Source organism: Silene latifolia, chromosome 9, assembly GCF_048544455.1.
Source record: "Silene latifolia isolate original U9 population chromosome 9, ASM4854445v1, whole genome shotgun sequence".
Lineage (NCBI taxonomy): Eukaryota > Viridiplantae > Streptophyta > Magnoliopsida > Caryophyllales > Caryophyllaceae > Silene > Silene latifolia.
In genome coordinates this window covers 8279667-8292147 of record NC_133534.1, presented here as the reverse complement: position 1 = coordinate 8292147, position 12481 = coordinate 8279667, and the positions used below count along the sequence as shown (strand labels likewise).

The following is a 12481-nucleotide window of genomic DNA, read 5'->3' as shown; positions in this document are numbered from 1 at the left end:
TGCTCGTATTGTGTATGATAATGTGTCTCGCTAATGCTGCTTGCTCATCCTTATATATATAGTCTTCATCAACGGTAATGGGAAATATTCTCTATTAATGAGACCATTGATTACCTCCTTGAATGTAGTTAAATGCCCGTTTAATAATCCTTACTATATCAATATCTCTCGCATTATTAGAGCAACTTCAATGGACAAGTACAATACGATGTAGCTTGAGTTGCCACATCGATTTTTCAAGCTACATACACCGCTTTTCAGCTACGTACCACTCTAACGGTGAATTACAACATCTTGTAGCTTGCATGGGTTCACATTCTTACTTAAATAATTTAGCTTTTTTTTTAAAAGTCAAGCCATATAGCTTACATTTGACCTGGTCAAATGTTAACCTTACATTTGACTGTTAGTGTCCTACTGTCCTCTCCTGTCCAATGTCAATCCTAGGCTGCTCTTCTGATTCTAACCTGGTCGTAACTCGTAACTTCTGAGTCGAACTCTAACCCATTAGTAGTGCGAAATATGAGGTCTAACAAACACCACCGAGTTGTGGTCAATCTAGCTTGTGAACTCTAATCGAATTATCTGTACCAATGTTCTTGATACAATGAAATCTTCTTGATAAAGTAAAAACATTTGAGTATTCGAATGTACAATGTACGTAGGATGCCCACCATTTGATGGACATCATGATCAATAATTCAATATGCTCCATATTTTGATCTTCTTAAATGTTTTATAAACTACGGACGTACATATTAATCTCAAACTCAAAACATGAATAGATAAAATAAAAGCAAATTAAGATATGAGTCTGAAATAGATCTGACAAGCTCATAAATCGAGTTAGGTTTTTGAGTCGGGTCAATTTCGAATTTGCAAGATTTCGGGTCGGGTCACTTCGGATACGAGTCAATTTAGGTCAATCATCATAAAGCCACAATAATGTTACTCCCTCCGATTTCCTATTATCTTCCCTCTTTCCTTTTTCACACAAGTTTGATTATCTTCCCTCTTTCTTTTTTTTGGTAAGTTTCATTCATTTTTTATTAATTTCTCTCTCCTAAAAAATCAACAATTCTCATTACTTTATCTATTCTTTATTCATCATTCATTCTTTATTATTTTCTCTCACCTATAAATTTCACAACTTACAATACTTTATTCTACTTTATTCCTTCTTTCTCCCCCTTTCTTAATTTTTGTGCCCAAAAGAAAGGAGAAGATATAAGGAAATAGGAGGAAGTATTAACGATCCTGACTCATAGCCTAAAAGTTAAAACTAAGGTGTTATAGATCTCTTTACCATCCCTATTCCCAATGGTAGTATAGTTACTAGTCTAGTGGTGTGATGCGAAATGACAGCGGAAATAATAAAGAGTAACCGGATATTTATCAAACTAGACCTATAACTTGATAATGGGTGATTGTATTCAAGACCTATTGAATACGAATCGGGTTAAAGTTTGAAAACGCGTCAAACAATAACGATTTTTGGATCGAACGCATCAATCCAACTCAGTAATTGCACACAGCAAAATACCAAACAAAGCAAGCTTTTCTTTTTATATATTTCGTCCCCAAAATTATGGTCTACGTCCTCTTATTTAAACTACATTACAATAATCAATATGAAAAGCCTAATTCCTAAATACAATGCACAAGAAAATGATACATTGAACTAGTTATAATAATTATTGAGACTAAATGAACTAATCATGCACTTGGACAATAATATTTGAACCGTCCAGTTCAGTCTTGGGGGACGACCTCAATAAAGGCTCCGTATTCAATAAAAGCTCGAGATGCATTTAATCATTCCCGAGATTCATTTCACTGCCCCAAATAATACTCGGAAATGTATTAAACTGATCACCGTCTTGTATTGAATTACTCGGAGATCCAACTCGTATCATGGTGGCAATCAGGTCCATCAAATCAGATTTGGGTTGAGTCAAGGCGGGTCGAGTCATATCGGGTTAGCATACTTTTTGGGCCGAGTTCGGGTTTGGGTCGAGCCACTATCGGGTTGGTTCACTCGGGATCAAATTTTTATACCGGGCCGGGTTTGGGTCGGTCAATATCGAGTCTAGTTACTTTATCGCATTATTTCAATACCATTATTTGCTTTAATTACTTAATTATTATAAGTCAAACTAACACTATATCGCTTTCATTTTGATTAATATTAAGCTTAATAATTGCGGTTTACAATTTAATCGGGTCAATGTCGAGTCAGGTTCATATCGGGTCGAGACGGTTCGCGTACATGTCACTGATCATCGGGTCGAGTCAAGTCGATTTCAAGTCACAATATGCTCGGGTTTTGTCAGGTCAAATTTGCTCGAATTTTAATCAGGTCATCACTCGGATCGAGTTACACAGCTCTAGTTACTACAAACAACCCCAATCCTTGTCCAAATACTCTTTAGACAAAAGAAAAATAAGTACCTCTGCAATAATAAATACTCCCTCCCAGTCGTTATATTGTTCCCATTTGATATGGGCACAATACTTAAGGAAAAGTATTAAAATAGGAGTAAAAGAGTTGTGTGGGGTTGATGATAGGAGAGAGGGATGAATTATTAGTTGTTAAAAGAGTTGTGTGGGTTTTGTGTTAGGAGAGAGGAATGAATAAAATAAGAGTAAAAGTTACCAAAAAAGGAAATAAGAACATTAGTTGAATAATCTGTTTTGAGAAAGTGGGAACATTATACTGATTGGGAGGGAGTAGATAAAATAAGAGCAAATTATGCTATGAGGAGAAAATACACAACTTTTGATAGCTAAGACGAGTCTTAAATAGACCTGACAAACTGATCAGTCGAATTAATTCGTGTCGAATTTTGGGTTGTTTGCGAAATTTCATGTCGAGTTATTTGATACTCCCTCCTATTCTAAATAACTGTCTCATTTGCCATTTCCGTCTATTCAAATAACTGTCCCATTTGCCATATTTGGACATGGTTTTTTACTTTCCTACCCTTAGTTCTTTTCTTTATTTACCAGCTCAACCACCCATAACCCATCATATTCAATACTTTTCATTATTTAACTCATATATTCTTATCCCTATACAATAATTTTCATTATTTTAACTATATTCCTTAATTTTCGTGCCATTGTCTAAATGTGACACTTATTCGGAATAGGAGGAAGTATTTGATATTCAAATGATTTTCAAGTCAACCACCATAACAAACCTAATCATAGTCTAATTGTTAAAACCAAAGTATTGTAGATCTTCTTACCATCCCAATTCCCAAAGGTAGTTTACAAACCTCCTCTGAAATTTGATACCCAGATAATAACTACCAATAATATTACACAAATTCTACACACTTTTCGTCACAAGCTGTAATACTCCCGGGTTATATCGTATTCGAGTAGTGTAGCATATTACTCCTTCTTTATTGATAATTGGTTTACCATTATTTTTGACACAAAGACCAAGAAAAGAAAGAAATTATTAAGAAGATTATAGTTTTTAAATGATAAGTGGATAATAATAGAGCTGTAAGATAATCATGTGAGATCTTGTTGAACTTGTCTTACCGAGTAGATTATAAATATCAATTTTTTATAATTTTAGTAATATGTAACTAAAGATATGAACAAAAGAAAATAAACATTGATATACGTGTATAAAGCAAATGTATATAATTCATTGAAATGAAGTAAATATATATTCAAAGCGTCTTGCTTGTGACGGGCTAATCCCGTTATAAGCTGAAAACCTCTCACAAAAAGGGAGAGGGGACAAGGTGGGGCATCCCTCATGTGCTTCCCCACTCACCTTTCATGGATATTTTGTGAGAGGAAATGGTATCCGTCACAAGCTTGTGATGGATATCGTCGTCTTCAATGAGATATTGTGATATACATTATACTTAATATAAATATAAATGGTAAACAAATAAATCACACCCAAAAATATATATTATACCTAATATAAATATAAATATAAATGGTAACAAATAAATGACACACTCAAAAATATACTCCGTAATAGGGAAAAAATGACCAGAATGGAGGGAGTAAAATTTAGTGTATCCCGCATGAATGTTATCAGACTGCCATTTTTGGTTTGATACTTCATAAAAATTAGAGTAAATTAGATTTTACTCCCTTTTGAAACACGTTTTACTAAGGCCTCGTTTGGTTGCCCGCGGGAATACAACTCCATAGGAATATCGAATTCATGGGAATTAAGCTCCAGCATGAAATTCACGTGAATTTAGCAAATCCGTTTGGTTGCCTACGTAGGAGTTCAATTAGCACAGGAGTTTAGAACTACCTAGGGGGGACTAGGTAATTCAACTCTTCCATTATGGGGGAGTTGGAAAATCATGTGATTTTCAAACTCCTACATTTTGCCAAAAAGAGGAGTAACCAAACAACCTTCAATTTTGCAATTCATGAGATTTCTATTTTCCTACATTTTCTATGGGGTAACCAAACGAGGCCTAAAATTACTCCCTTTTAAAACAATTTGCTAAAATTACTGCCTTAACTTCACCTCCGCCAAGAAATTGCTCCAACCCCAAAACCTAACTTAGGTGAAAAAAAACAAGTTATTGGACAACATTGCCCTTCATTTAACATATACCCAAATCAAAGGCCTTTCATATTCTCATCATTCCATGGTTCTCTCAATCAAACAAACACACTAAACCTAAATTTCATTTTCCTAAATTAGAACCCCAAATCCCTTAATTTCCCCCCTCAATTCTTACCTAAATCTATCAAAAAAAATTGCGACAATTTCAATTAATCGTACAAAACAAAACAACGAAGAGATTTAAGATATGAAATCTGCAAATAAAGGGAGAGAGAAAGATATTCGCCTTCAAATAAAGTTGCCTCCCAAATTATAGAAATAATTTAGTGAAATTTTTTTAGGATTTAGATGAATTTGGAGGGATATGAGGAAGAGAAAAGAATATAACATAAGGGTGAAGGGATTTGGGGGCAAATTGGTCATGAAAATAGAGAAAGGCGGAAAAATTTAAAAAAAGACATAATATTAGGTATGAATTGGGTTTTGGGAGCAATTTCTTGCCTGAAATGAAGTTAAGGTAGTAATTTTAGCAAATTGTTTTAAAAGGGAGTGCTTTTAACAAAACGCATTTCAAAAGGGGTTAATTAATGAGAATACTCTGAACTATGAGGGTGCTTCTCATAATACTCCAAACTTCATTTTAACTACCAATAAAACCAACAATGGTACTCTTCACTTATATTAGAACTGGTTTACCTGCTACCTGCTTATCAGGTTAACAATTCTTTTACACCATTTTTATGTTTTAGCCCCTCTTTTACTAATCGTTCACCACATAAACTCCAGGATTTCTATGAACTTCACCTCTACTATCACTTCATCCTCACGAATCACGATGCCCAGATACAACAACATCCAATTCAAATCATCCTCCATCAAAATCCCCAATTCCCCAATCCCAAACCCTAATAAATCCCCCTTTTGCTCCCATTCCTTATCTTCCCTTACCTCTTTGTGTTTCTGGGTATTGGTCTTCTAGTATCATCCATTAATCTACCTTTCCTCCGAAACAATTCATCACACTTCACTCAATTTCATCAATCCTCGCAACAACCAATCCTTTTTTACAACTTAATTCCAGTTTCAATTTCAATTTATATGGATTCAATTGCATCCTTTTCCCCTGCTTCAAAAACTCTAATTTATTTAATTCATCATACTCTCCTTAATTTCTTTAATCCTCTCGAATAAAATTAACCCTTTATGTAAAACCCTAATTAAAATTGATGGGAATTTCTGGGTTTTATGGAGAACCCTCATTGCCTTCCTCGTCGGAAATCATCTCCTCAATTGTTAGAATCGACACCGTAGACGGAAGCCATGAACTACTAATCTAAATTAAATAGATATGCTAAGCTCTGTGGTGGTCAACTTCCTCATTAAATTCCAAAGGTTGGCATTTATACTTCCAACCAAAGTCTGCAGCTTTGCGTTACACAACCATAGCCTTAGTTTGGTCATAATTTTCAATGTGAGACGGAAGCTTTGTATAACTTGTAATGCTAGTTGAAGACGATATTCATATAAGCTAATGTCCAATAATCTAACTCAGACAGACCAGCTGCCTGCGTATTGTGCAGCTAGGAGAGAATCTTGGATTCCCTTGTGGGGGAACTCATGTTCAGGATATGGCACAATAAGAAGTGTTAGGGTAATTGTTTGAATTTAATTGAATTGAATATGAGTTTTTTAGTTATGCAATGGCTCATTAAATGACTTGAAAAAAAAATATAGTGGAAGGAAGAATGGGGCAAAGGAGGAAGATGAAGACTGATAAAAAGGGTTTTTGGGTGGGCCCGCATTCATATTTACCTGCTAGAACAAGTTACAAAAACACTAATTCTATTCATAGTTAAATAGTGTAATTGTTTGTTTTATTGATAGTTAAATTAGAGTTTGGAGTATTTTGAGAAGCACCTCCATAGTTTATAGTATTCTCATTAAATAACCCTTTCAAAAGGGAGTAAAATTTAATTTGCTCTAAAAATTATTCCATAATCGTTCGCTTATAAGAAACTTTTATTAACAGGGAAATCAATGGCACTTTTAACTTTTAGAAACTAAACGAGAGCTTAAGATAAACCTATAATATGTTTTCCAAGCAATTTTGAGGAACGAAAGACAAACGACTATTGTAAACATCGTATAAGAATCCAAAATTAACTTGTTGAAACGAACCAAGTACGGAGTGATTAGGGTCATCAACAACTGTTATCGTCATACAAAACCCTTGTTTTTGACCATGATCATCTTCCACTTCAGTAAACAATTGTTCCTTACCCAATACCATATCAATCTCTCCAACTTGATCATTACTCGAAAAATGAAGAACTACATTTGGAAATAGTTTTTGATTATAACCAGGATATATTGCATAACAAAGATCAAAAGCTAGCGCTTGTCGGGAAGATCTAGGAAGCCAACCATAGGCATCAAGAAAGAATTCTTCTATGGCTTGTCGCAAAGGATTATATGCACTTCTTTGTAACGCGCTAAAAGCTGATCCAGAGTCAATGAGTAAACCCTTTTTACCGTCTCCTACATATTCAAAGATAGATGGATCGATTGGTAGTCGTTTATTATTAACACTAATTCCACTTAATGGCAAATAGTAATGGAAACCACTTTTCATTGGAATGGTTTGAACTTGTCTAGTAGCATCACCAGTAATTTGGGCATCATCACCGAAATAAATAGTTGATTCTATTAAGGTTGCGCGTATTATTGGTGGTATACAGTAAAAAAATCTACCATGGGTTTGAGCATCAAGTTGGGTTAAGAGCGATTTTGGTTTTGAAGTTAGCCCAAATACACCGGCTACAACGTTTCCGTGCATGTTTGGCCTTGGCCCAAACTGAATGTTTTTACTCTTAAGTGTACATCCAAAAGCCAAACCTTGATAAGCATCCATATTGTTTGTCCTAGAGTTCTTAAAATAAAAGGTTTCTCTACCAAGAAGGCCCGTGGCTTCTGGTAACGGTCCTATGTCTCCGTAAAGAAGAGAAAATCCACACGATCCACCATAAGATTTTCGTGGAGCACACAACTCATCATTAACGCTAACTCGTCTAAAGGAAGTGGACTTTTTATATGCAAATTTTTGGTCTAACTCAAAGCAAGGATTGCAACTTTCACATTGAACCCATGTCAATTCAGCACCGGTGTCTAGAATTACATAAGGAGAGTAAGCGGTATCACCTTCACCCAAATGAAGTTGAGTTACGTACACAGAGCTCTGAACCAAAGACAAAGGTGACTTGATTCCATCGGGGAATAAATTCTTTCGACGATTGTATATACGTGACATTGTTATGTTTTTAAAAAAATGAAGTCGTTCATAAATAGTGAATTTTTCTGGTACAATTTGTAAATGGCGTGAGTCAATTGGAATCATTCTCATCGTTAATCCATTGATGCTAAAGATGAACGATATAGCTTCGATAATTATAATGTACCGAAAAATAATAAGTGTGTGTATATTAGACATTATATGTTTCCTTTTGTTTAGAGAGGTTTCTTTTAGACAATTTATCCGAAACATGTCAATTTATAGAGCATGATGTAGAAGTATTGATTATTAACTGTTTTGAAAATAATAATCTTAATTGTTATTTTAGACGTATTAGGTAATTAAACTATTGTTGCAAATCATATTGTTGAAGAAAAGGTATGAAATTATTGAGATCTTCCAAGAAAAAAAAGGTTCTTAATTACTTCGAGTGCAGGATTGTTAGTTTCTTTAAACGGAGTATTTTTTACAAGGAAAAGATCAAATTGATGACAAATAAAAGCCGAATGCATAAATCCATAATCTAAGTAACACGCAATCAATTATTTTTTTTGTGTCAAATGAGTAAGGGCAGTACATTATCAAGGTGGGGACTGGGGAGTTTCAAACCTAGAACTTATTTTTCGCTATACCTTTTGGGCTCCATTTGACAAGACAGTTCAGGTACCTGATTTGGTCAAAGTAGCTTATTTGACCAAAATTTCAGGTACCTTATTTTTTTTGTAAGCGTTTGACAAGTAGCTTATTTAACCAAATAAGCTACCTGAAATAAAATGCTACCTAGAGTAGCATTTGAGATTTCAGGTACCTGATTGGATTTGTTATTCCGTTTTTACCCCTCAAATTTATACTATTAAATAATTATCATATCCTTTTACGTCATTTCATCAAAATCAGTTACCTTTTCAGTTAGTTTGCCAAACACTTTTTTATATAATCAGCTACCTTATTAGTTCCTAGTTTTCACTACCTTATCGATTCATTTTCGTTTTCATTAGCTTTTTCGGTTTTCAAACCTTTTCAGGTTTTAAATCCTTTTGAGTTAATTTTACCAAACAGAGCCTTGGATAAGTATTAATTCAATACGTAGACTGGGTTGTTTATTGAGGAAACACATAGTTTTTAAATATTAAAAACTACTCCGTAAATAAGAGTTTAAGATAATGTCTCAAGGCAATTCTAAGGAACGAAAGACAAACGACTATTGTGAAAATCGTATAAAAATCCGAAATTAACTTTTAAAAACTAAATGAGAGCTCAAGATATCAACCTATGATATGTTTTCCAGGCAATTTTGAGGAACGAAAGACAAACGGCTATTGTAAACATCGTATAAGAATCCAAAATTAACTTGTTGAAACGAACCAAGTATGGAGTGATTAGGGTCATCAACAGTTATGATAGTCAGACAAAACCCTTGTTTTACTCCATGACCGTCTTCCACTTCAGTAAACAAGTTTTCCTTACCCAATACCATATTAATCTCTCCAACTTGATCATTACTCAAGAAATGAAGAATTACATTTGGAAATAGTTTTTGATAATAACCGGGGTATATTGAATAACAAAGATCGAAAGCTTGTTTGGGAGATCTAGGAAGCCAACCATAGGCATCACGAAAGAATTTTTCTATTGCTTGTCGCAAAGGATTATATGCACTTCTTGGTAACGAAGTAAAAGCTGCTCCAGAGTCGATGAGGAAGCCCTTTGTCAAGTCTCCTTCTACATATTCAAAGATAGATGGATTGATTGGTAGTCGTTTTTTATTAACACTAATTCCACTTAATGGCAAATAGTAATGAATATCACTTTTCATTGGAATGGTTTGAACTTGTCTAGTAGCATCACCAGTGATTTGGGCATCATCTCCGAAGTAAATAGTTGATTCTATTAAGGTTACGTGTATTGCTGGTGGTATACAGTAAAAAAATTTACCGTGGGTTTGAGCATCAAGTTGGGTTAACAACGATTTTGGTTTTGAACTAAGCCCAAATACACCGGCTACAACGTTTCCATGCATGTCTGTCCCAAACTGAATGTTTTTGCTCTTGAGTGTACATCCAAATGCCAAACCTTGGTAAGCATCCATATTGTTTGTCCTAGAGTTCTTAAAATGAAATGTTTCTCTACCAAGAAGGCCCTTGGCTTCTGTTAACGGTGCTATGTCTCCGTAAAGAAGAGAAAATCCACACGATCCTTTATAAGATTCCGGTGGAGAACACAACTCATCATTAACGCTGACTCGTCTAAAGGAAGTGGACTTTTTATATGCAAAATTTTTGTCTAACTCAAAGCAAGGATTGCAACCTTTACATTGAACCCATGTCAATTCAGAACCGGTGTCTAGAATTACATAAGGAGAGTAAGCGGTATTCCCTTCACCCAAATGAAGCTGAGTTACATACACTGAGGCCTGAACCAAAGACAATGGTGACTTGATTCCATCAGGGAATAAATGCTTTCGACGATTGTATATACGTGACATTGTTATGTTGTTAAAAAATTGAAGTCGTTCATAAGTAGTGAATTTTTCTGGTACAATTTGTAAATGGTGTGAGTCTATTGGAATCATTCTCATCGATAATCCATTGCTGCTAGAGATTAATGATATAATGCTTATAGCAATAGGATATAAAAAGAGGATGAGTTTGTGTACATTAGACATTATATGTGTTTTCTTTTGCTCAATTTTTTATGTGAAATGTACGAATATATAGAGTAATTAAGTTGTATATTGATTATCTCTGAAATATGTTTAGCTTAATGTCGTCGAAATTGATATTGTTCAAGCAAGGTATGAAATCATGGAGATATTTGTAAAAAAAAAAAAGACTAACATGTTGATTTCTTTCTACAAAAGGTCTTGCTTAAAGTGCAATGTATCTAAAAAAAGTGCAGGATTGTTGGTTTCTATCACTAGAGTGGATAAACTCAACTACACTGATAGGTACGACCTGACAACCAGGGGACTATGTAGTGTAGAGCCTGAAATGATTTTATAAGATAAAATCAGATGATGAATTTTAATTATGATGAGAAGCGACCTGACAACCAGGGGGCTCATGCATGTTTTAAAATTCTTATATATCATTATGAGGAAGTCCATATCATGATGATGTATGATTATGTTCTTTTTTGGATTGTTTCGGACTAAGATTTTTCAAAGAACGCTAGCGGGAGTACAATTATTTTCTTAGTGCTATATGTGGCTTACATATTGCCGATAGGAAAAGATGTGCTAACCATGGAAGAGATAAAGATTTCGCTATCTGAACAGTTCTCCATAAAGGATATGGGAGAAGCGGCTTATATTCTTGGAATAAGAATCTATGAAGATAGATTCAGGAAGCTGGTAGGGCTCTCCCAATCTTTGTACACTGATCTACAAGTCCTGATGTGTCTTACCCGCTAGGAGTAGCGAGTAGAACATCAATGAAATTCGGGTGAGGAACATTGGAAGTGGTGATATCCATCCTTAAGTACTTGAGAAGGACTAAGGACCAATTTCTCATTTTTGGAGACTGTGAGCTAAAAGGTGTTTAGCATTGGATAAGGATGATAGCAAGTCTACCTCTAGATATGTTTTCACCCTAAAAGGTGGAGCAGTGAGTTGGAAGAGTTCCATAAAAGCTAAAGTAGCTGACTCAGTAACCGAAGTAAAGTACTTAGCCGTATGTGATACTGCTAAGGAAGCCGTTTAGATAAGAAAGTTCTTAATTGAACTTGGTGTTGTTCCTTCAAGGGAGGAAGGTGTTCCTCTATTGTGTGTCAATAAGGAGTTATTGCACAGGCTAAAGAGCCAAGGGCCTACCAACGATCTAAACATGTTCTTCGGAAATTTCACCTGATCAGAGAAATATTCGAACATGGAGATGTTCAAATTCATCAGGTGTAAGGGAAAGAAACGATGCAGATCCTTTCACTAAGGCGCTTAGATCAAAGGAGTTTGACAAGCACGAGTGGAATATAGGATCAAGGTTCATGACCGATTGCCTCTAGGTCAAGTGGGAGATTGTTGGAACTATGCCCCAGAGCAATCGTTATGAAACGTTTTGAACAAATTTCATACAGTGTAATTATTAATGGGGATTAATAATTAGATGACATTTTTCTTATTATCTTATTATGGTATTAATACGATGATAAGTCCTTGATTAAACTGGTATACTTGACATCATAATGGAGATTATGATAATGAGAGTCGAGTACTATAGAGTTTAGTCTAAAAGTGTTCTTGGTCGTGTGATTATCAGAATGGGACTATGATAATCCGGATAGACCAATATATTGATAACGGTACTCATGAGATGAGTATTAATGGATCTCATTCATTAAGTTATAATATAGATAATACATATGGAGAAATGATTATTGAACTGACCAACAGTGAGATTTCCCAAATGGTTATTATTACCTATGCACTGTCAATGTGGAAATTCTCTTAAGGAATAGTTGTATATTTTATCCTTTGACCCGAGATCATCATTGTAGTTAATAGACTACTTATTGTACTTAGATACCGGACACCTAGTGTGTAAAAATGCTAGTTGAATGGTCATTGGGTATAATTAAGTACCTATACAATTAGTGGTGAGTCAAAATGGAATCCGTCAGCTCAAGGTAATGAGTTT

General features: G+C 34.7%; 2 protein-coding genes across 2 annotated transcripts; both read right to left on the bottom strand.

The window, feature by feature from the left end:
* Positions 1 to 6644: 6644 nt before the first annotated feature.
* On the bottom strand, positions 6645 to 7868 carry LOC141600555 (aspartic proteinase nepenthesin-1-like). The gene has a single exon (XM_074420799.1). The coding sequence runs from the start codon at positions 7866 to 7868 to the stop codon at positions 6645 to 6647; it is 1224 nt and encodes a 407-aa protein (XP_074276900.1).
* A 1252-nt stretch (positions 7869 to 9120) lies between these two features.
* On the bottom strand, positions 9121 to 10515 carry LOC141600554 (aspartic proteinase nepenthesin-1-like). Its single transcript, XM_074420798.1, has one exon. It carries the CDS (start codon positions 10513 to 10515, stop codon positions 9121 to 9123), a length of 1395 nt encoding a protein of 464 aa, XP_074276899.1.
* Positions 10516 to 12481: the final 1966 nt, after the last annotated feature.

What these genes read in the sequence shown, in the direction of transcription:
- LOC141600555 (XM_074420799.1), bottom strand. Translation starts at nt 7,868, where the DNA reads ATGTCACGTATATACAATCGTCGAAAGAATTTATTCCCCGATGGAATC.
- LOC141600554 (XM_074420798.1), bottom strand. Translation starts at nt 10,515, where the DNA reads ATGTCTAATGTACACAAACTCATCCTCTTTTTATATCCTATTGCTATA.